The sequence below is a fragment of the Sceloporus undulatus genome, chromosome 3 (assembly GCF_019175285.1).
Source record: "Sceloporus undulatus isolate JIND9_A2432 ecotype Alabama chromosome 3, SceUnd_v1.1, whole genome shotgun sequence".
Lineage (NCBI taxonomy): Eukaryota > Metazoa > Chordata > Lepidosauria > Squamata > Phrynosomatidae > Sceloporus > Sceloporus undulatus.
The window spans coordinates 129,045,210-129,069,512 of NC_056524.1; the positions used below are offsets into that span (position 1 = coordinate 129,045,210).

Genomic DNA, 24,303 nt, shown 5'->3' on the forward strand with positions numbered 1-24,303 from the left:
TATAAAGCAGCAGCAAATTTACTTCCTTGAGTACTTGGCCCTTTGTTTCAACTCAGTGTACAGAAAACTTTTATGCTAGTAAATAAAAAAGAGGGCATTAGGGAAAGTTTTGATAGGATAATGCTACTTCTGCTACAGTTTAAATGACAGCATAAGCATGATATGTATTATTGCCATATATAAGCCATTACATTTGATGAAAATAAACAGCACTGAAGCCTACCCTGGGAAGGCTAAACAGAGTGTGTGTTAGAGAGAGAGAGAGAGAGAGAGAGAGAGAGAGATCAATTGCATTTTAGAAACACACTGAATAATCCTTTATAAGTCTACTCAGGCAGTGTGCTACTGAGCTCAATAGAACCTACTCCCTTGCAATATGTATAGCATTGTTGTATAAGGGTGAAAACTCATACGCTTTTTCCACTGAGCAAACAAAGATTTATTTCTTAATAGACATGTAGGACTGCATTGCTCTGGAAATTACCAGATCCATTGCATGCAAAAATTCCTATTTCACTGCATCCTTTTTGAAAAGCAAACATTGTTACTGTAGGGATTTTTAAAGGTTAAGAACTGCATTTTCTCCAGCTATTTTGATTCTTGTGGCTGGGGACAGAATGCAGACAAGCCACAATAATGTTGTGGGTTTTTTTTTTTTTTTTTTATATTTCTACTGTTCAAACCATATTAATGAGAACATCATTTTGGAGAACTAATTATTTCTATTTGTCTTGTGTCACACTTTCTAATTCCCCTATATTAGCACAGCCAAAGCAAATTAATTGCTTTTTCAGCAGTTGAACCTTGTCCAAGAATGAGCTCACATTCCCTTTCAGTTTCCCAGTTTCTCAAAGTGCATTGTGTCAAAAATTTCCTCTTGATACTCAACATAGCCCAGAGAGTATCTGTTCAGATTCTGGTTGCTGCTCACTTGATGAAATTTATAAGTTTAAGTGACCCACCAGGAAAGATAAAGTTCTTAGCTGCAAGATTATACATCAGAACAGTTAAAGTGAAATTAAAATTAAATGAATGAATCTCACTGAAGCAAAAAAAGCAGTAATTAATGGTTCCCTTAATTGTCTTCATAAAATATTTGCATGGGTCTAATTTGCATAATTTGCATGTATTAATTAATCTTTCAAAGGAATTTTGTGCTGAGAGAAGCCAAAAAATCTCTTTGTTTTATTTAACATCTAATGAAATATTTATCTTCTTTAATGAACTTCTCATCTTCATTAAAATAAAAGTTGCACAAGTTTGTATGTTTTAAATGTTTTTATAATTGAAGTGTTTTTTTTTTTAAAAACGCTCTCTTTAGGCTCACAACATATAAAAAAAACCACAAATACATTATTACATATTCTGAGTCAATTAAATGATAATAGCATTTAAAATATAAAAGTGTTATTATCCTACTTCAGGTGAAGTAAGATAGATTGTCACCTTAATATCAATATCATAATCATCAACATTTAATATTTTCCAGAATCTTTACTGATTAGCAAGGAATTTTTGTTTTTCATTTATTATTATCGAAATAGCAATGGTGATGACTTTTATTTTTATTATTCTTAATTGATTAAATTGATGTTCCACTTCCAATGACAGAACAGCAGCCTTGATCTGACTTATAAGGCAAATTCAGAAAATCATAATCAATATCACAAAATAATAAAAATCAATATAAACTATAAAAAGAATAAAAATAAATGTATGCATACTATAAACCTAATCTAAAAAAGAACATAAGGCATTAATAAAGTAATTATTTTTCTGTGAGCATCGCTATTTTAAAATCTCATTTGTAAATAAGTCTATGTAAAAATGCACTTAAAAATACCAAGAACAGAGGGAAGCCAGCTGCTTCAATATTAATGCAGCAATATGGACTAAATGGGTTTAAACCTTATCACAGCAAGGATAGGTCATAATCAAGTGTAGTAAAAGCATTTATTTGAAGTAATAATAACACCACCTTGTATGGAAGAGAATTCAAAGGATGAAACGATGGTTCAAGCAGGAATATTAAAGCTGTGATGTTAAAGTCAGAATAGGAACGCATTAGGAGATGAAATGTGATGAAGTGCTTTGCAGAAAGCATTTTCTATAAAAGTTATGGATCTAAAAGGACAGTGATTAGTCTTTCAGAGGCAAAGGTTAAGGCTATTACTTGAGAAGGGGACCACCTATATCCCAAGGTAATGTATCAAGTAGTTAATATTGTAGCAGATAGTAATGGGGGAATGCAAAGAGATGGTTACAATGCAAGATTGCTGCTATACAGAATTTAACATAGTACATAATAAGATTTATGAACTGGATATTCATTTTTCAAGGATAAGTACAACACTGTAAGAACAATAAGCCCACACTTGAACTATGCAAACCATTGTGGATTCAGAGGACAATGGAACACATTTATTCAATAAAGGTGCATAAAAGGTTCTCTCTCCCCCCCAATTTTTACACGCCCCTCCTTTTATTGCTTAAAATTTTCACTCAAGTAGAACTCCCTAACAAGTAGAAAGGTATGTAAAAATCTGTTTAAAAATATAATAGCTCTCTCTGCAGCTTAGAGGTAGGCACTATGTAAGAATGCTATGAGAAAGTGCCACTTATAAAGACAAAGAGATTTTAAAGTGCCCCTTGGATCTTGGATTATTTTCACAAAAAAGGTTCCCCTTCTTCCTCTACTTGCTATATATACCCTTACTCACATACAAACAATATACATGGAAAATTATATCAGATACTTATAACTGTCTTTGTTATAAAGACAGGTGAAGTTGTAATGTGACACTGCCACACAGTCAAAGTCCTTACAACTACGCATCCGTAAAAGCATCAAATTAGTGTGAAGATAAAACTGGATTACAAAACAGTTTTGTCTCTTTTATTTATCTACAACACTTATAATGTTGCCCTTCTGCTCAGGAACTTTTTAATTGGACATACAGCCAATGCAGCACACATTAAAGTGTTAGGTATTCATTTGACACTGTGAAGTTTAAATATAAGAAATGCTTTTCTTAGGGCATACTACCCCGAGGAGCTACAGAAGGCCGCAGCTTGTTTTGCATATACACTATATTTTGTGATAAGCTGGAGTTGCCTCTACATTATGAATGAGATCTCCAGTGCCTTCCTCTTCAGCTTATAAGTCATGACTCCCAGCTAATAACCAGAAGAAGTTGCATTAGACCAGAGTCCACCACTTGGAAACATTAAGAGGAAAAAACGAATTTGGGGAGGGGTTGGGGGTAGAGAAGACTAGGAAAAGTATAGTAAAATATCAGAAGTAGGGCCCCAGATCCTAGATCAAGATTACTAATTGGTTCTTAAAAGGCCAGATACTACCTGTCTGTTGATAACTTTTCAATATTTTGCATGGAGCAGGTTGGTGTTTGAATTGTTGATTAAGATTGCACTTATTTGGGGATAAATCCAAATGTGGCTTACTTCTGAACAGATATATAATTGTACTTCATAAGCTGCATTGAATGACAAGACTTTGACAACTCTCCATAATAGCCATTATGAATATGTGTAGTATCTACCATGCTGTACATATATTAATTTATTTGGTGCTTCCCATTACCTAAAATTGATATTTTTAAATAGATGATAATATCCTGTTGAATAAAATGAGTTGGTACCAAAATTCTGTATGACTACACTGTTGAAATGTGGGGTCTCCCCAGAAATCATGTAGTTCAGACATACTTTAAATCATTCACAGCCAACTGCACAGAGCTTGTATATCAGTCACATATACAAAAGCAACTCTTCTCTGTCTGTAACTTGCATTTGTGCACCCAATTCTTGGTTTAGTTGGGTAGAGGAGTGAAAGAATCCCTACTTGCCGATCAGTCATTATCTTTTTTTTAACCATGTTTCTAGCTACTGTTGGGCAGCCTGATCTTATGGTACACCTAAACAGAAATAAAATAAGAGATTTTAATGATATACTATTTCTTTATTTTAAAAATTCCAGAGATTTCAAAGAGAAATAAAAACAATTTTCCATGTCGTTGTTTTGCAATAGTAAAGAAGACATTTTTGGTTGTTGCTGTGTGTCTTCAAGTTGCTTCTGTCTTTTGATGAGCATAAGGCTCACCATGGAGTTTTCTTGGTGATACTTGTTCAGAGGGAGGTTGCAGACAGCGAATGACTTGCCCAAGATAAGCTAGTGGTTTTCCATGTCCAAGTAGAAATTTGAACCCTGGTCTTGCAGAATCCTGATCCAGCACTCAAACCAGTTTTGGTTACCCTTGGTAATGTTGTATTGGAATCACTCCTAAGTAAATGTTTTCATTCTTGTTGTCACTGTGTGCCTTCACGTTATTTCCCACTTATGGCAGCCCTGAAGTGAACCTATCATGGGTTTTGTGGTTGTTGTTTTTTTGACACAGAGAGTATGTGACTTGCCCAAAGCCACCTAGTAAATTTTAATGGTTGATCTGGGATTCACACCCTCCAGAGTCAGAGTCGAATTCTCAAACCAGTATACCATGATGGCTCAAATGTTTTGATACTAAAAGTCAAATGCACAATAAATTACGTTATGTATCCCATTTTTCCTTTCCTGTTATATTTAGTATAGTGGTGCAGACCACACACTCTTCTCCTCTACCCAGATTTTAGGATCCCGTTTGCTGCTTGCCATCACTGAATCTGCCACTGTGATTATTACAGAAAAGCACAATATCTCTTTAACACAACAACAAGGAGAGTTGTGCTGTGTTTGTTTCATTCTCTCAGAAATGACTACGGGGCATATATAAGCTTAAAAACATGCCAAACACTTCTTGTGTGCATGTTTTAAAGGGAAATGTGTGTGTGGGGGGAATGTTGCTACTGTAGCAGCAGAAACAAATATAATAGGCCATATACTTCTATGTGTCCAAAGGTAGCCATTGTAGCTCTCATACCTCAGGAGGCAGCACCTCACCTGTAATTTAGTGCCTTAATTTTAAAAGGTTTATTTTTAAATGATGCTAAATATCACTTGTGTACCTACATACATCAGTATCAGTAGGTTTCACCTGTTTTCACTAATGTTAGTGCAGTACTGTTAAAGGACTGTGACTGCACCAACTGTAGCACATCCATGAAAGACATACAGACTCTTCCATCTTTCACCTCAGTTCATTCATAGTAATACTTTTTCCCCCTGCAGAAATGCTTTACAGATTGCGCTCCAAGGAGCCTGCACAATGCAGAGGATTCTGAGACACCTAGAATAGACGCTCAGTGTACACAGGGAATTTTCTAGGCCTTTCCCACTTGGTGTTTAGTGAACAGAAGAATGGGTCTTATATTCTCTAGAACTGCACATTGTGTGGCTAGAGTGGTTGTGGTGGACACACTCTGTGAACCTTTCTGCTATTACTACACTTTTTGCCATAGAACTCCCTGCTCACATTCTGAAGAATGAAGAAGACTGGTTTCCATTACTGTCTTCCAGCTCTTTCAACTGTTTATGGCATTGTGATCCCTGTACAATCATTCCTGAAGGACATCCGAGGAGACAGAAGCTCATATAGAAATAATGGGATGGTGTATCTTGAGGGTTTTTTTTTTTTTTTTTTTGCCTAGCTGAGAAATATAAAGAGTGAACCAGGAACTATAACAACAATCCTCCCCCCTCCCCATGTGTGATGTTCTTGTCACCAAAGTAGCTATAGCATAATAGCTAGCATGTGTTGTGATGGTAAAAGATGGAGGAACTGGTGTTGTATAATAAACTGAGACATCAGAGGAGGGGGGAGAGAAATGTGTGAGCAATTCCCCCGCCTCCCTTCCAATGCCTCAGGGAGCTTGCTTCAGCTTTCTGAAGCATCAGAAGGAAGGCAGGGGACTCGTGTGCACTGCTCTCGCTCTTCCTCCCATGCCTCAGAGAGCTTGTCCGAGGTCTCTGAGCCATGGAGGAGGGTGCACCCTTTCCAGCTGATCCCTCCTTCCTGGGCTTTCCCCTGCCCTAAGGGGGAAAGCCTGGGAGGGAGGAGGAGTGGGAGTGCATGCGCATGTGGCACGAACTCACAAATAATCAAATTCACAAGTGTCAAAGCCGTGAATGTGGAGGGTCGACAGTACAATAAAATTAACATGAAAGTCTTCTCCTGGGTTTCAGAAATATACTGTTATACATACGTTTCTTCATCTTTGGTATCAGCTTAGGCAACTTATTGTATGGAAAATATATATGTTGTTGCACATATAACTCACATTAACTGCTGAGTTAATAGAAGAGAATTTTTCACCAATATAGACAGTACAAATCTGTTTCACTTAAGTCTATAATTTCAAACGTTGGGTGAATATTATTTACATTCCTGTTTGGATGGTTTAGCTCTACAGAACAATCTTTAAAACGGGAATCTCCTCCCATTTCCCTGACTTCAGAAGGGAAAAAAAAAAAAAGAAAGAGAAAATCCACACTTTCACAGCCTCCCAAAGCAGATATGGGGTTGCGCAGGGATTGCAATGGAATGAAGAAGGGGAATGGGTGGTCTCCCCTTCCCTCTTTCACTGGATTCCACTGGTCAGCTTGAAAGCATGGTACCCAGTGTTAATTATGTTCCCTGATATACCATACTACTTCAAGTTACAGAACTGTAAAGAGTGAACCTCTGGATATGACATATTACTCAGATTCTATTTTATTGTTTTTTATTTGCCCTCTTTGATCATCATTCCATAGATATTATAGTGAAATATAGTTTTTTGTGTGTGGAAAAAAAATCCAAAGTGCATTGTCACATACAGCAAAAATCTTATTTGTCTTTGTAAGTATTACATGACCTTACCAGAGTCTTCATGGTCAGCCTTTTCCTGACCTTAGGCAAGATTTCAGAGCTTTCTGTTTCTTTCACACAAGCTATGGTTTAATAGTCAACACTATCAAACTCCTCTGTAGCCCTGGTGGCACAGTGCTTAAATGTTTGTACTGCAGCCACTCACTCACAAACCACAAGGTTGTGAGTTCAATACCAGCCAGGGGCTCCAGGTCGACTCAGCCTAGCATCCTTCCATAGGTTGCTAAAATGAGTACCCAGCTTGTTGGGAGCAATTAGCTTACACTTTGTAAACTACTTAGTACATCAATAAGTGCTATAGAAATGTACTTGCTATTGCTATCCTCTGGTTCTGTGTAGATGTCTTTGTGGAACTGCAGGGCTGAACTATTTTTCATATATGTGATGTTGTCCTATGTACTTAGAACGTTTGTCCCATATGCTTGTCTTATGGAAGAGCTGGTGTGGTGTAGTTGTTTGAGTGCTGGACTAGGATTTTTAAGGCGCGTTACAGACTGCCGAAAAGCGGTGGCCTGCACCCGCCCCTTTCCCTGCCGGATCGGGGCCTCAGCGGCCAGAGCGGCAGCCGATGAGGCTCCGATCTGCCACTTTCCAGGCCATGGGGAAGTGGCAAAAGGCCACTTCCCCAAGGCCTGGAAAGGGGTGTCCTTGGGGCTTCAAGCCCCAAGGACACCCCCCGGCAGCGGGGAGGAGGAGAAAGTGGCCGCTTGGCCCCTTTCTCCTCTGCGTCACTGGGCGGAGCCATCTAAAGGCTGCGCCAGCAACGCAAGACCAGGAAGGAGCTCCGTTTCAGAGTTCCTTCCTGCACCCATGAAAGGGCACACTAAGCGCCCTCATGCGGCGTGACGGCGTCACATCCGCGCTGCCTCGTTTGGAGGTGGCGCATTCGTGACGCCATCATGGTGGCCCCCATGTAGATGGGGCGCCGCCATCTTGTACGTCCTCAGGACGTATTAGGCTTGGGGGCGTCAAGAAGTGATGCCCCTTTTTAAACCTAGGACGTCCTGTGGACATCCCCTATGGCGGTCTGTAACCCGCCTAAGTGACCAGATTTTGAATCCCCATTCAGCAATGGAAACCCACAGGTGACCTTGATCAAGTTAACCAAAGCAGAAGGCAGTGGTAAACTCTGAATAAATCTTGCCAAGAAAGCTCTGTGAGAGAATAGTCTTACATTGGAGTTGACGTGAAGTCACATAATGTAATAACAAACTTGTCCTATGTACTTGGCTTACATTCTGTTTTATTGGTAATATATATTGACAAATATTGTTTTGTGACTTCCAAGGCAGGGTTTTTGTTTGTTTGCTTGCTTGTTTTATACTGGCTGCTGCAGGGATCCATATGAAAGATGCTATCCTAGATCACAGTGAAGTTTTATAGTAACTCCCTAACATGGCAATGAATATGGCAATGATAATTTATTTTCTTTGGGGGGATACATACAGCCCAAAAGGGGAAGCTTAGAGCTGCCTTTGAGGCAGGATTGGAGCTATGGCAAAAAAAATGCCTGTCCCCAATCCAGCCAGATTCCTCTCCTATTTGGGGCAGAAAGAAGGCGTTCCTTCTCCTGAAGAGCTGGCTTTTCCCTTGGAAAAGTGGACTCTGAGGAAAGTGGCGTCTAAGCGCCATGCCCCTAAGCGGGAGAGAAGTTGGCTGGCGTGTAATCACCGCTGCAACTTCTATCCCAGTTGGTGCTGTGACTCATCTAAACACCACACCTCCAAGCCAACCTCAAGTAGGTTCAAACCATAGACACTTTTTCAGCCCCATACACCTTTTTTGAAGACGGATATGAGCTGGCTTACAACAATTGGGTTTATCGATTTATTGTTTTCTTTGATTCTTTGATTCATTGTTTTTAGGAGCTTTCCTTGTCTCTGGATATTAGTTACTATGTTCTATATCAGTAGCAAATTAATTTTTTGAATCATGTTCTTGTTGGTGCATTTGAATTTTTGCAAAGATCTCTAGCTATAAACAATAAGCCAAGCAATGAACAGGAAAAGCACAAGGCAAATCTACTTCAATGCGTAGGGCTACCTGTAGAGCTTTATAGATTCTGTCAGTGGCATAGTTGACTTCCAAGTATCTAAGATATTGAACTTTACCTCCAAAATAGGAATCCCTTTACAGTTCAGTCTAAAACCCAAAACAGATTTGCTGCTTCTCTGCCATGGAAGCTAGAAGACATCACTGGATCTTGTCCATTGTGACATGTACTGGAATATAGATAGGACACCACCTGATGTCCTATGCAAGATGCTCCAATCTGTCTGAAGAAGAGAATGATATGTATGAAATAAATACATAATATTACAGATGAAAAACAGGGCAGGAATAAATGTACCAAATATGTCACATTTACAGAATAAGCACTCCTGATCTATCTGTTAACAAACCGTTACTTCACAGCATTCCACTAACACAGAATTAAGCATTTCATTTTTTAGGACCTTGTGCATCATTACAGCATACTTCTTCATTCTTGGAAATTGCTGAGAAATATCTGGGGATATGACTAAATATGAGTAATATACTGATTCATATGTAACTTTTGTACAGTGGATTAATTTTTTTAACATAAAGTTGAGTTGAACCCACGAACATGGAGGATCACAAGCTAATTATACTTAGCAATAACTTCACAGTCTGCGGTTTACTCAGACATTTGTTTATTCCCCCCCCCCCCCGTTTTCCCCTTTCTTTTCTTCTAATAGAAGTGACCGGAATGCAGTGCTTTAGAAATGCAGGTTCAGTGATTGTAAGTAATTAGTCATCTTGTTTTTCATTTTCCTGCAATTTCTTTTGTGCTGTTCATAAAAGCAAAAACAAAATGGTAGCCAAGCTCACCTGGCACCTAAAAATTATCTGGGCTGTTTAAAAATATTTTTTTAATTATCCCAATGTGAATTGCCCCCAAGAAACTTCACTGGGCTACACCCCTCAATCAGTTGTAGTAGTAGTAGTAGTAGTAGTAGTAGTAATTATTTTGTCCCTAAAATCTTCTCCCCACTCCACTCCTTACCACTTTAGGCCCAGGAGAGGCCCTTTTTTGCAACACGACCTGGAAGCCTATCCCAGACCCACCTCAAAATATGGTGGGGAAAAAAATCAACCTGGGGGCTCTAAATGGCCCATGGGCAACATTTCCCCAACCAAAGCATTAACTCAGAAATAGAGTATTCTGATAGAGTTCTAACATATTAGAACACCACAGTTATAATTGAGTAGGGCAGACCTGCACAACTAATAGGTTGAGGCCACAATTAAAATAGGCTAAACTTCTTCAGGCCTCAGATAGTTTTATAGCAGTTCACATTCCAAGTAAAAGTAAAATGAATGAACAAAATATTTTATATTATTATTATTATTATTATTATTATTATTATTATTATTATTTCCTGCCCCTTTCCCAAAACTGGGACCCAGAGCAGCTTACAATATTAAAAAAAATATTAATATTAATTCCCCCCCCTCCTCCTCCTCTGCCCAGCCTTCTCCTTAGGAGAAGACTAAGCTGTGGAGGAGCCTTAAGGAACAAGTATTGGCCCTTCCACCTCCTCCACAGCCCGGCTCTTTCCTGGGAGAAATCTGGGCTGCAGAGGAGGTTTGGGCTAGGGGCATACATTTGCCCTTCCACCTACTCCACAGTCCAACTCTTATCCAAGAGAAAGCTGGGCAGCAGAGAAGCCTTGAAGTCCTCATGGACCGTCCCAAATCCCTTGGTGGGCCACAAGTGGCCCATGGGCTGTATGTTTGGCAGGCCTGGGATTGAATATTAGAGTGCTCTAATAGAATTCTAATAGAGCAGATCTTCCTGGTCCAGTCTCCAGTACTTCCAGCTTATATCTCTAGCACTATGGCTGGAAAAGTGTGAATCTCTTTAGTCACTACCACCTAGATGAGAGTTAGCCCTAAAATGATCTACATATTATGCATACTTATAGGTACCAGCTAAGATACAGAGCTTTGTTATACGTGTTCATTATGTAGGCTTTCTGGGGCAGCTTACAAATTTACCTTCTTTTAGAAATTCCTTTTTATATTCTTTTAATATGTATCAACTTTATCTCAAAAGCATACCTGTGATCAAGAGCTTAGATTCTAACTGTTGTATTGGTTGCATGATAAATAAGATATCCCTTTTCTGCATTTTAAATATCTTAAATCAGCAAGGCAAAAATGAGTATGCACTTAATTAGCTACTTCCTAGTAAGTGTTTTGGATAAGGGTTACCGTTTGTTTAAGATCTTTTCCATCTGTTGCAAGATGCTTGCTTTTATTTGGATTTCCTGATGCTTGTTTTATCAGACACTGCATGAATCATCTCCCATTTGTTTGCCTTTGTCTCCCGTTTTATTGTTCTTGTTCCTTTTCCTTCAATTATTAAAACATTGGACTGAATGGAAGTTTAGGATTACACTGTAATTCACATTTACCCCCACCTTAGTAAAACAAATAAGCCCAGCAGTTATGTAATTTGAAATGTGCTTGAGCTATGGGTCAGAGATGCTTTTATCAACAATTGGATGAAGAGGTTATGTGCACTTGGGCACACATGTACAGCTGTTCTTTCAAAAAATGGCAAAATCTCATTAGGCTACAGGTGCCCACAAGCAGATAGCTGCTAAAGAAACAAAAATAGCTGTCATTTTTCAGTAAGGTTCAATCCTAACAGGAAATGCTGATGATTACATTCTTTAACTAGTATGAAGAGGTTTAATTTTATTCAAATAAAAAGTTTGACTTTATTTTATGTATCCTCGTTCAGTCCAATCCAGCTAAGAGAAAAGTTGGTGAATACAGATATCCTTTCCTGCACGCATCCACATGAAACTGTAAATGATTGCCACTGTGTCAATCGTTTCCTCTGCCTGATCTCACCAGCCACATTTCTGATTCATTAGCATCTATCATGAGGGTGGGCAACATCTAGCCTCTCTGAGGAACAAGCATCCCTTCTTATGTGTATGCAATACAAGAATCATCTAGCAACTATGCTTTTGCTACTGTTTTAGAATTAAATATTCCCTATTTCTCTCTCTCCCCCATCTGTATCAGAATCACCACAGTAACACCACCCCCACCCCCTGCTTCCTTTTTTTCCCAAGTGGAACATGCCCTTATCTTTAAGACATGCCCAGGTCTAAACTAATATTGTGCCCTAGAAGAAGATGCTCTCTCAGTTTCTTGCACTATAAACCTGCATAAAGCCAACACTTCTGTTTAGGATGGAGGCAAGGTTGAGGCCTCTTCCTCACTTCTGGAGATTGTTGAGTAGAAAAGAGGCTTTAACCAGGGCCGATTTTCGGGAATGCTTTCTCAAGTGTTCTCGAAAATCATCCCTCTAGAACGCTTTCAGAATGGAAGGGGAACGTTCAGCGGCAGTGTTCTCGCTGTGTGATATACAGCGTTCCCTGCCATCTCCCATCCCCAGAACGGTCCCTTTAAGAAAGCTCAGGGGCCGTTCTAAGCTAAATGCGACAAACTTCATAGTCTTGCCCTCCAACTGAAGCAGGGGAATTCCACTGCTGCCCCATCCCTCTCCATAGCCAGCTTCTGCTGCCTTCGCTGAGCCTGGGATAGGCACTATACTCACTACTCATTAGCTCTTATCCATTCCAGAAAGCAGAGGTTCTATTGAATATTGCATAGTATGTGTTCCTGCCACAATTTGTGTAATAGTCTTAGTGTAGAAAATATTTATTTTTTATTATTATTCAGGTAGAATAATTATAACTTGCTATTCCCAAAAACAGATAATGATTTTTTTTTTTGTATTTTCAAACAAACATGTTAATGCTTAATTGTCTCCTGGGCTAGATTTCTGATGTTAGCCTAAGAGTTGAGGGGGAGTTTTTCTCTGAGATCCTTGTCGATGGTTTTTTCCTCCTTTTTTATTTGTCTTGGGGGAAAGAATGCCTTTCTAAAAATTTATGCAGTTTCCCTTTCACTCTTGACACAAAGCTAACAAGAAACAAAGACTGACAGAAAAGGCTGAGAGAAGATCCATTGAATAGGTGGTGGGAAGATGGTCCATTTTGTTGAAGCTTGGAAAGATCTTTCAGAAGGAGAAGAACGGGGGGAGAGTGCATTTGTATGAAAGTAGGCTTTGGAAAAGTATAAGAGAGAAAGAGCATAAAGAAAATCCACTCTGGGAATGTCATTAGGAGGCATTGCAATTAAAAGCATATAAGAATTCTTTTGTAATGGGTTGACACTGTATTTTGCACTAAGAAAAATGTGCATTTGAAGTAAGAGCAGAGAATGACCTTAGTTTACTTTCGCCATGATTTCTTACCAGCAGTTGAATGAAGAAAAGTCATTTGAGATGTTTGATGGAGAATCAAGGATTCTGCAGAAGAAATAATTTCAGTGCTTTGAATAGAAAGACTCATTTCTCTGTCTTCTGAACATGGGAACTATTATTCTAATAACATTAAACATGATCTGTAAACAACCACCCTTGTGAGTTGCTAGGCATATACACTGGACCAAAGACTCAAAATACCTCTGGTTATATTGTCATAAATATTAGCTCTCACCCAGTTTTGTGGGTTTTGTGGGAAATAGAATTCAACCCATTCATAGAAATATCCTTCTCAATTGATTGTGGGGATTATGTTTTCAACTGGTAATTTGTGTTGGTGATTCACCATCCAGTTAAAGGAAGGTTGGGCATGCAGCAATTGTATCTTCTTATTGCAAGTCCTGGATTCATTCCGTTTTAAATTTAATCCACTATTCCTGGAGACTTCAGAGAAGAAATTCATCCTGGGAGAGGGCACTTACTCAGCAGAGAGGGAGAGAGAGAGAAGCTGCACTGGAAAAATATCTTTTTGAGTTCAGCATCAGAATAGATCACTTCTAAATGCTATGCAACATTGATATTATGGTGTTGCGGTAAAGGGCTAGCAGATGGTCACTGGCTCTGGGATCTAGCCCTGGTTCACAAGATGCTATTGTGTACATCATTAGGGTGCATTTGAACTCATAAATCTTAGTCTATTTTCACATTAAAGGGCAGTAAAGGAATCCAGAAGGACCTTTGAGATTAACTGGGGAAAATAAATTTTTAGCACATATTTAGACTTCTTCAGATTCATGGAGTGCCACAGAGGTGTGACACCATGCATGTGATGAGCCATAGTCCACAAAAGTCTTAACTAGACCTTACATTTGCCCAGGTAATCTCAAAGGTTCTACTGGATTCTTATGACCCCATCCAGACAGGCCAAAATAAAGCTGCTTCGGATCATTTTGGAGGTATGCTGTTTAAATGATGCACGCATCCTAAGAGGCCAGAAGCTGCACCAGAGGACTGGAGCATTGCTTTGGCGTGGCTTCTGGACTCTTAGGACACATGCATCTGGAATGACCTGCTGGAAGAGATCCGCCATATAACATCTTTGGAGGCCTTTAAGAAGGCAATAAAAATGGATGTCTTATTTTGTCCTGTCTATATGGGGCACTTATATCCTTTTATCACTAGAATGCACCCATCTAGGTGATGTTGTCTGTTCCTTTTTGGATGTTTTTGCTTTTAAATATTTTGAGCTCTGCAGTTTGTTCATTTTTCAACCTAGCAAGGACATCTACTTTTCATCTTATATAAACAAATGCTTTATTTAGTAGCTATCAGCCCCTGGTTTCTGCTAGACAGATATGAGGTATCTATTAAATAAACATGGTGCCATTTAACAACTTCTAAAATTCAAAAATATGAGTACATGAAAAAAAATATTAATTGTACACCTTGCACCCTCCTGTAATAATTAATGCTGTATTTAATGGTAGATTCATATACTGGAATACATCTTATAGTTTAGGAAATGCAAGAAATACGCATTGAATTATCTAAATGCCTTTTTTTTCTCTTTGTGATTTGGATCACTGAATTAAAATCACCAGGTTTTAACCAGTCCTTTTAATCAGTCCTTCCTTATAAGTGAAGCTGCTTGCATGCATATAGCCTCTAACTGGATTGGTGTACAGACCTACCTTGCTTTAAGTGCTTCACTTTAAAGTGCTTCACTAATACAGCACTTTCCAGTTATACAGTACAGCACCATGTTGTTATCCAAGCTCTGTCTCTTTATAGCATTTGTGTACTTTGTGTCTCAGTGTTGTCTTCTGACATTTTTAAAAATATTATTACTTTTGCATCTATTTTTAGACCTAGCACTGTTGGTACTTAAAAATGATAGTGTAAGTATGTTTTTAGGTTTTTAAATGCACTGGCAACTGGGGGGGGGGGAAGGCTACGAATCAATTTAAGATAATATTTTCTATACACTGGTGGTCTGGGACCTAACCTGTCATATATGAAAGATATGTCTGTATATGTCCTTTGGAAAAGAAATTGTGTTGGGGAGGGTTGAGAAACAGACACATAAAAATGAAAAAAAAAATTCCTGATATAGATTAAAGACATCAATGCAAGATTTGATATGTGCGTAACAACTTTTTTGTTCTGATTCATGTTATAGTTTTAGTTTTTAAAAAAGTGCAAAATAGTACATGCAGTAATCTATCAGCAGATAGTAACTTATAACTCATAATATCTTAATATATATTATTCAAGAGAACAAAAACCTTGTGCCAGGTAGTCATATCATTTAACATTCCTCGATTAAAAAAAACACACCTCCATTTAAAAAACACAGCATCAAATCTATACATAGCAAATTAGACTGTCAGGGTATAGAATTCTAACCTGGCCTCTTTCGTGAGTAGTGCAGGCAATAATACAGGAGTTTTCATAGACTTTCCAGATGCTAGTCGTTGTGGATGGATGATGGTTTAGAAACTATTGCTGAAAGTTCAGTGGAAATACAGTACATCTCTGTATAGTGGAGAAGGCTGTGATCAGATGCACTATGTACCTGCTACATTTGCTATCCAGATTATGAACTATTGGGAAACTTTCAATGTATCTCTGTGCTTTCCTTTTTTTTTTTAACATTCTTCTTCTTTAAAATGGACTTGGATTAGACAAGCGTTCAAACAGAGGACAGTTTGAAAGAGAGGACTGACAGCCCTTCAGATATTTTCTTCTGTAAAGTATGATACATGACTGTCCTACACTTACATCTCTTCAACTTTTCATATCATCAGTCACAGCATTACTACAGGTTGAGTATCCCCTATCCAGAATTCCAAAATCCAAAATACTCCAAAGTCCAAAATTGTCCACATAACATCTGAGAGCTTGTACAGACAGGCCACAATAAAGCTGCTTCAGGTCACTTTGGAGGTATGCTGTTTAAATGATGCATGCATCCTTAGAGGCCAGAAGCTGCGCCAAAGCCACGCTCCAGTCCTAAGGACTGGAGCACAGCTATGGTGCAGCTTCTGGCCTCTTAAGATGCATGTGTCATTTAAACAGCATACCTCCAAAGTGACCCGAAGCAGCTTTATTTTGGCCTGTCTGTATGGGCTCTGAGATAGTTATCTTTCCTTTCTGATGGTTTAGTGTACACAAACTTTGTTTTATGTACAAAATCATTAAAAATGTTCTATATAAAATTACCTTCATGTTAAGTGTATAAAGTTTATAGAGAACATAAATGAATGCCATGTTTAGATTTAGATCCCATCTCCAAGATATCTCATTATGTATAAGCAAATATTCCAAAATGTAAAAATCTCCAAAATCCCAAACACTTCTGGTCCCAAATATTTTGGATAAGGGAAGACACAAGCAATATACTTTTTTCTAATGAGATCTGTTGGTGAATAAGCAGTCTTCCCAGTAATAGTGAACTTTTTGTGTGGTTAGCTTTCCTGTTAAAACCCATTAAATATACTCTGTGCTTTTTGATATTTCTTTAAGAGCCTTTAATTTAGATGAAGGCTTTTCATTTTATTGATCTCTCTCTTGAAAATTTCTGTTACTATGGTCTGGTTTGTATCAGATGTTGAAAAGGTAGCATGTAACAAACCAAAATTAGTTCCTTGCTGGACCAAGTGCTAATTCATGCTTCCCTCGCCCGATTCCATAAATTTATCAGCTAAACAATGGTGCCTTTCTCTGGAGAAGACTCTTTTCGCCAGAGCTTCTCTTTTATGGATAATACACAGTACAAATGACATGCTTCTATTTCTCTGCTTTTTGTCTCTGTCAAAAATAGATCTCAAACAATATTGTAAAGACCTTGTTTTTTCCTTCCAAATCAGGGTAATTTTCTTCTGGGTGGAAAAACCCTCTACTCTCTAAAGAGGGGTTAATATCTAATTGGCACTCCATATTCTATATTTTTGAAATACTTTTTCAGTTGAAATGTAAAAGTGTAAACAACATTGGAGACTATTTCAAAAACTAATCTGTTAAATATTTTGTTTGTTGGTTTTACTGCATTACCCCTTTCCTTGCCCGCTAAGAGAACAGAGAAGACACAAAACATGAGTTTAACTTAAGGCTACTTTGATTAAACTATTTGCATTGATATCTGCAGCTGCCACAGTGCAGGCACACATGCTGATACAAGAGTTCTTCCCAATCCTTCTAAGAGCCCTGGTGGCACAGTGCTTAACTGCTGGTACTGCAGCCCCAACGTTGTGAGTTGGAACACGCAGGGCTCCAGGTTGAGTCAGCAAGTCTGAAGGTGTTTTGCTATTCAGTCAGTGCCTGTTGATGCCCCTCACAGTATACAGCCACATTGTCCCCCCCCACACACTGCTTACCAAGTGGTCAAGCTATTTAAAACAACACGCCAAATCTAATTATCCCATAATCCCACCAAGTTCAGTTCTGGATAAGTGAAATTCCCCCAAGCCTGTAAGACAGGCGAAAGGAGTTAAATTCCTCTTATGATTTCCATTCCTGTCAGGGTCCAGCAGCAGAATGGGACCAAATCCATATCTTTATAGTATTGGCTTTTTATTAGTGCTTAGCATTTTTGGCTTCAGAGTTTCATGGGTTTTGCAGATGACAGTTTTTGAGATCTGATTTGTTTTATCTATTTTAATGGGTTAGTTTTTTTAATGACTTTAAACTTAAATCAGCCATCATGAATCCCATTGTGGGAGAAAGGTGGGATATAAATCCTTGAAATAAATAAATAAATAAATAAATAAATATTTAGAATCATTACTGTTATGTGTGTAGTTGCATTACAGTTAAGGAGAAGAGGATGTATCTACTCCATTAGTGATCGGCAAAAGGTCATACATTTCTAAGTTTCAATAAGCTTTTGGAGAGAAGAATGATGAGTCATTTGAGAGTAGTTACCTCTTCTGATCCTCACCCAAGACAGAGGATTTTGAATCACATAATCAACCTATCCCTTCATTTTGTAGTGCTGCTTTCAAATACTAAGCTAGTGCAGAATAAAACAGTTACTATCCAAAATTTAAATCTGGATGGGAGCAGAGTTGAGCTTGCTTGTGTCTCAGAAGGCAAATAAACTCAGTCTGAATTAGGGTTGGAAAAATCTTTCAAAATGGTAAAATAAATAAATAAATAAATAAGTCTTTCTTGAGTGCTGAGAAACCTTGATCAGAACCATCATGAGAATTTTTGCAGTTTGGGACTTATTCTATGCAAATCTACAGCATTTCCTGTACATGAAACTACATTATTTTCCACGTGGAAAGCAATACTTATCTGCAGGGAGGAATATTAACTTCAGCACAGAAAATGTGGTTTCCTGCACAGAAAATATTGTTTTCCGTTTTAAAAAAATGCCATGTGTTAAATTTGCACAGAATCAAAGAGGTTTTGTTGTTAGATGGATTCTGGGTCTGAGGACTTGGTGATCATCCTGTTCTAAAGAAGATTGCACACCACCTCAATAAGCATTTACAGATTTTGGAAGATGCTCTCTAGATGCCCATGGGATCTCAGTGGTACAAAATAATTTTACACACTGTGACTTGTTTGCAGCAGAGTTTGGCCACAGTGATCCATGCTGTGGTAATCTCCAAGATGGATTACTGTAATATGTATAGTGTACATGGGGTACCTTTGAAGTTTTGAAACTGCAAGTATTTCAGAATTTGCCTGCTGGGATTCTGACTGGTTTATCTAGATGGAGCTATGCTACTTAATTTTGGTTGCTTATTTGCTACTAGCTCCCATTCAAGATGTATACTTTTAAAACTGCAAACACTTAGAGTCTAAATGACTGGTAATCTTCTAATGGCAGAGATGGCTCATAGCCGGTACCATTTAATGGCAGTGATACATAGCTATCATTGCTCTTGCCATATTGACTAAAGCAAGTTAAGTGGTCTCTCCAGTGAAAGATAAAGAGATCTGTAGAAGTTGCTACAGACACCTCTATTGTTATAACGGTGACTTGGATGCAGTATCCTCTAAAACCACAAACCTTTATGAAGTATTGCAGTATTTGCACTATAGAAACATGAAGGAGGTATCAGTAGACTTAAAATAAAGCATGAACTGTATATATGATCATTACAAGATGAAATACCCGTTTCAAACCAGCTTGTCCCTGTTAGTGCTTTTTGATATCTCAGCGGCTTTCAATACTATTGACCATGGTATCCTTCTGGAACGCCGGAGGGAGTTAGGTATCGGGGGCACTGTGCTCCAGTGGTTCCGCTCCTACCTCTTGGGTAGATTCCAGATGGTGCAGCTGGGGGACGTCTGCTCCGATAAGAGGGAACTGACATCTGGTGTCCCTCAAGGAGCTATTCTGTCCCCCACGCTATTTAACATTTACATGAAACCGCTGGGAGAGATCATCCGGAGATACGGGACGCTGTGTTATTAGTACACTGATGACACCCAAATTTGTTTCTCTGTGACTCCGACTGATGCAGTGACTAGGGATGGCATCTCGCCTCTAGATGCCTGTTTGGAGTTGGTAATGGGCTGGATGAGGGAAAACAAACTCAGTTTGAATCCAGAGAAAACATTGCATTACTTCCTTTTTGTCTTCTCTCCCAACACCTCATGTTTCTCTTTATTCCTTTCCCTCCCCACCTCTCTCTCTTCCACCCCACCCCCCCGTTGCATACACACTTTCATTTCAGACTTTCATATCTATCTGTGATACATGCTCCTTGCACTGTTTCGGTTACATAAGCAAGAGTTCTCAAAGTCTAGAGATTGGTACTGGCATTTTCTGGTTCTGGTTCTTGGTAGTTACATTTCTGTGTTTCACTGTGTTCCTTCAGTACTGGTGATAGGTTCACCGGGTCCAGGTGGTGAGATTTGCCATCCTGTCCTGAACGGGGTCACACTCCCCTTGAAGGACTCAGTTCGTAGCTTGGGAGTGCTCCTGGACTCGTCGCTCCAGCTGTCATCTCAGGTGGATGCGGCGATCAAGAGCGCTTGTTATCAGCTTCAGCTGATACGCCAGCTGCGCCCCTACCTGGCCCGGAGGGACCTTGAAACTGTAGTACATGCTCTGGTAACCTCTTGATTGGATTTCTGCAATGCTCTCTACATGGGGCAACCCTTGTACCAAACCCGGAAGCTACAGTAGTGCAAAATATGGCAGCGAGACTGGTCGCTGAGTGTTCCAGGTCAGACCACATAACACCTATCTTGAAAGATCTCCATTGGCTGTCAATTTGCTTCCGGGCGCAATACAAGGTGCTGGTAATGACCTATAAAGCCCTAAATGGCTTGGGCCCAGGGTACTTGGAGGACCACCTATCCCCATATAATCCACCCCGCACACTCAGGTCGGTGGGGCAGAACTTGCTGGAGGTCCCAACGGCACGTTATGTGAGGACCTCGCAATGGGCCTTTTCTATCTCGGCCCCTAGAATATGGAATAATCTCCCAGACGAGCTCTGCTCCACCACATCTTTAGATCTCTTTAAGAAGAATCTTAAGACCTTTTTCTTCTCCCAAGCCTTCCCCCCTGAGATGTCATTTTATATTTTACTCCCTCTGTCGATGACCTTGCAATGTTATGGATTCCCCCCACTCAGCTGAGTGGGGGGAATCCATGTTATTGTGATTATTTTAAATGCTGTTTTAATTGTTTTATCTTGATGTATATTTTATCTAAATCTGTACGCCGCTTTGATCTAAAGTTGGAAAAGCAGGATAAAAATAAACTATTATTATTATTATTATTATTATTATTATTAATACATTTTCATGGCTTCTCTGTTCTAAAGAGTAGCTATATTCAATATTAATAGATGAAAATATTTTCAGTCATTTTTCTTATTATTTCTGTTTTAGATGGACGACTTTATTTGAAAACTACTGTCATGTACTGAACCTATTCAACTGAAGAAATCAGTGCTACAATTCAAAGAACTCTGCAGTAATACATTCACCATTTTGGAAGTTCTGCAAAAACAAAGGTGCTTTCTGGGCAACTTGGCTGCTTCATGTATCCATGTGCAAAGATTCTAAGCTCTCTCCAAGAGCATCCTCCATTGGTTTCCTGAGGCTTCTCCCTGTGTTGCAGAGAATGGCTCTACAACTGATGTAGCACACATCTGGACAGCTAGCTAAAAGGACTTTTGCTGTTGGACATCTCCTAGTACAGACTGGCCAGAGCAAGAACTTGCATTTCCTTTGCTGTGGAATGAAAACTGTGTCCTTTAATTCACTGAGCACATCAAGCAAAACTTCCACAGTGTCCACTTCTATACCTAAAGACTATTACTCCGTATGTAAACCAGCAAGACAGTTCAGAATTGAATCTTTCAAAAAGGAACACGAGGATCCTACAAACACAGAATAGGAATAGACAAAATGTTACACAGGGTTTCCCCCCACTCCAAATTCTAGGAGAGAATCTTGGTTCTCTTATTTTTTGCCACATACTTTCCAGGAGACCAACACAGCAGTATGTTACAGAAATCAAACACTTTTATCTTGGTGTCGGCAGGGGTGGGAGTTGCAGTATATAAACATGTTTCTATGATGTTTCTGTTCACAATATCCTCTCTCTCTCAAAATCAATAAAGACGCTTAAAGATCTGTAATATTTTTCATTGTAAACTGGCAGTAGTTTGGGAAAGGGGGGAATAAGATGTTGCTTCCTACCGAAACTGTTGGTCACATGTACAGTATATAACCACAAACCACACCCAGAAGGTATTATGTATGCCGTAGAATACTAGATTTTAGGAAAACAACAATTTTAGATAATACGTTTTGTCACCCTGTTGGTCTGAACGACACCTTTCTAATTTTAACGCATGCAGGCATGTAAATATTTGTCCTGAAGTCACAGTATTAACGAATGGGATTTGAAGCGTCTGGGGATGACTGGGGCCACTTTTATATGTATATTGGTCAGTGCTGTGAAACAGCACTTTTAAGAGTGAATTGTGGCTCACGAACAAGTCAACCTGCCAGAAATATTTTTATATATTAATGTCTTATTACTTCAACGTTGCTGGGGAGGGGGAAAAACTCCCAGAGGCTAATCAGACACTTGATGTTATCAGTCCAATACCACGTAGAACTAAGTGATAAAGTTGAAGTCTTTTGTCCTTCCTACCTGCCGTGTCTTGGGCAAGGCTGGTTTCGTGTTATTTTTACTGTCTTTATAAATGCTATGATATCTGTTCTCCATCTTTGTGCTCATAACTGGAAGCAAGCTGCAACACAGGGCTTATTATATTTTAAATTATCTTCTTTGCTCTGCACATTCCTCCAGGTTATCCCTTTAAAGACTACTTTGAAGATAAGTGTCACCACATGTGATTATGCTTTCTTCGCGTGCCATCTTTTATGCATATACAATATGCCTGGTTGTATGAAAACATAATCAGATTCATGAACTCTTAAAATGCCTCACTTGAAGTAATTCAGACGGTCAAAACAATACCTGATTCCAAATTTAAATAATTCTATTTTTAAAAATTCAAGATATTGGTGTTTACAATTGGTTAGCTTTGCTCATAACGTATTTCAAAGCCTTAAAAATGATTTGGCCCATATTGGTTTTACATTTAAAAAAAACATCCTGTCGAATTTTTAAAGGTTAAGAACATTTTGTCACTCAGAAATTATTACCTGATACTTCATAACATCCTGTCACCTTTCTTTTATTTTTAATTGTGCTAAATATTCAGAAAATGCATATTCCTTTTTAAAAGTTCAATCTTTAATGGGTTAACAGCTAGACGGACTTTGTGGCAAACAGCTAAATTATTTATATGAGAGGAGAGGTTTTTTTAAAAAATAAAATAAAAACGACAAATGAAATCTATAGTAGTGTCTCCATTGCTCTTGCTCCTTGCAGAGAATCACCTGTAAGTAGGTTTAACCATTTCTACAGTGTATACGTTCCAGAATCTTTGGGTATGCATCATTGTTTGGTTTGGTACAGGCATAAACGGAAATGCTGAGAATAATGGGGAAAAGAAGTATATCTTATTAAAACAAGTGTAAATATTATGTTCCTGAAATGCTACCGTATGACGAATTTGGGTTTCTTTGCCCCTCTTTAGTTAATACAGTTTTTTTTCCTTTGCCTAGATTATGAAGAAATGTGTTCATATTATTGTTTTAAATGCTTTTTGTAATCTTAAAAGATATTAATGTCTAGTTGTTCTATATTATAACCATCTTTGCGCTCTATGCAAGCCCTTGGAACAGAACATTCTCATCTTCATGTAGGACCTATGAAAATTGTCTATTTTTATCTATATATTTAAAGTTTTCTAAAAATGATAAAAAATGTTATTATGAATTTTGTTGTACAAAATCTGTACAAAAATCTGTTTTTACATCATAATGCAAGAATTGGAAAAATTTTCTATGGTAGCCTAGTTATTTGAGCCTGGTTTCAATGTGAGAACCACGTTTACTGGTATTGTATTTAATTTTCTTTTTTTCCCCCTCCTCCTTTTCAACAATCTGCTAATAAAACTGTCTGAAATCTGCCTGTGACTTTATTTACAGTTCATCTTTATTGAATTTTGTGAAATGCGTAACATCGGAGGAATATTTACTTTCTAATGGGAGGCATCTTAAAACAACATAAGTCAGCTTTTTGCAATGCGAGGAGAACAATGCTGAATGATTTTATTTAACATGCAACTGCTTCTACCTCTAATATGAATTACTGTGGTGAAGGGAGAAAAACACATCATAAAAGCATACTCTGTGGTTATTGTTTAACAAGCAGATTTTCCATATTTTGTTTCTTGCCAGCTAAGCAAACTGCCCCCATCTACATGATTTATTTATGTACATTTCTCACTTTATGAAGCTGTTATTTGTACCTTCCCCCCCTTATATTGTGATATTCCCAGGATTCGTATTTTACAAAGCTTTGTGCTGAATAATGTAAAGTGGACACATTGATGGAACAAAACATGTTATTTCCATAACTACAAGAGTGCGGATGATTTCTTGCTGTAACCCACTTTCTTGAGCATCTCTACCCACCCACTCTTGCTTTCTCTGTCAAATCCTCATCATCAGGTTCTGCAAATATACAGAAACTTTTAAAATCTTAATGCATTTTCTCACTTGACACATGTTAAACATTAGGCAAGGATTTTAAAATAATGCAGCATCACA

General features: G+C 38.4%; 1 protein-coding gene across 1 annotated transcript in view; it reads left to right on the forward strand.

The window, feature by feature from the left end:
* The window catches only part of DACH1 (dachshund family transcription factor 1), a 425,175-nt gene extending 401,519 nt beyond the window's left edge, over window positions 1–23,656 (forward strand). The window contains 2 exon segments of the mRNA XM_042460363.1: window positions 9,542–9,585; window positions 20,995–23,656. Of these exon segments, the coding sequence (XP_042316297.1) occupies window positions 9,542–9,585; window positions 20,995–21,012 (62 nt within the window). The 3' untranslated portion in view covers window positions 21,013–23,656.
* The last annotated feature ends 647 nt before the right edge of the window (window positions 23,657–24,303 follow it).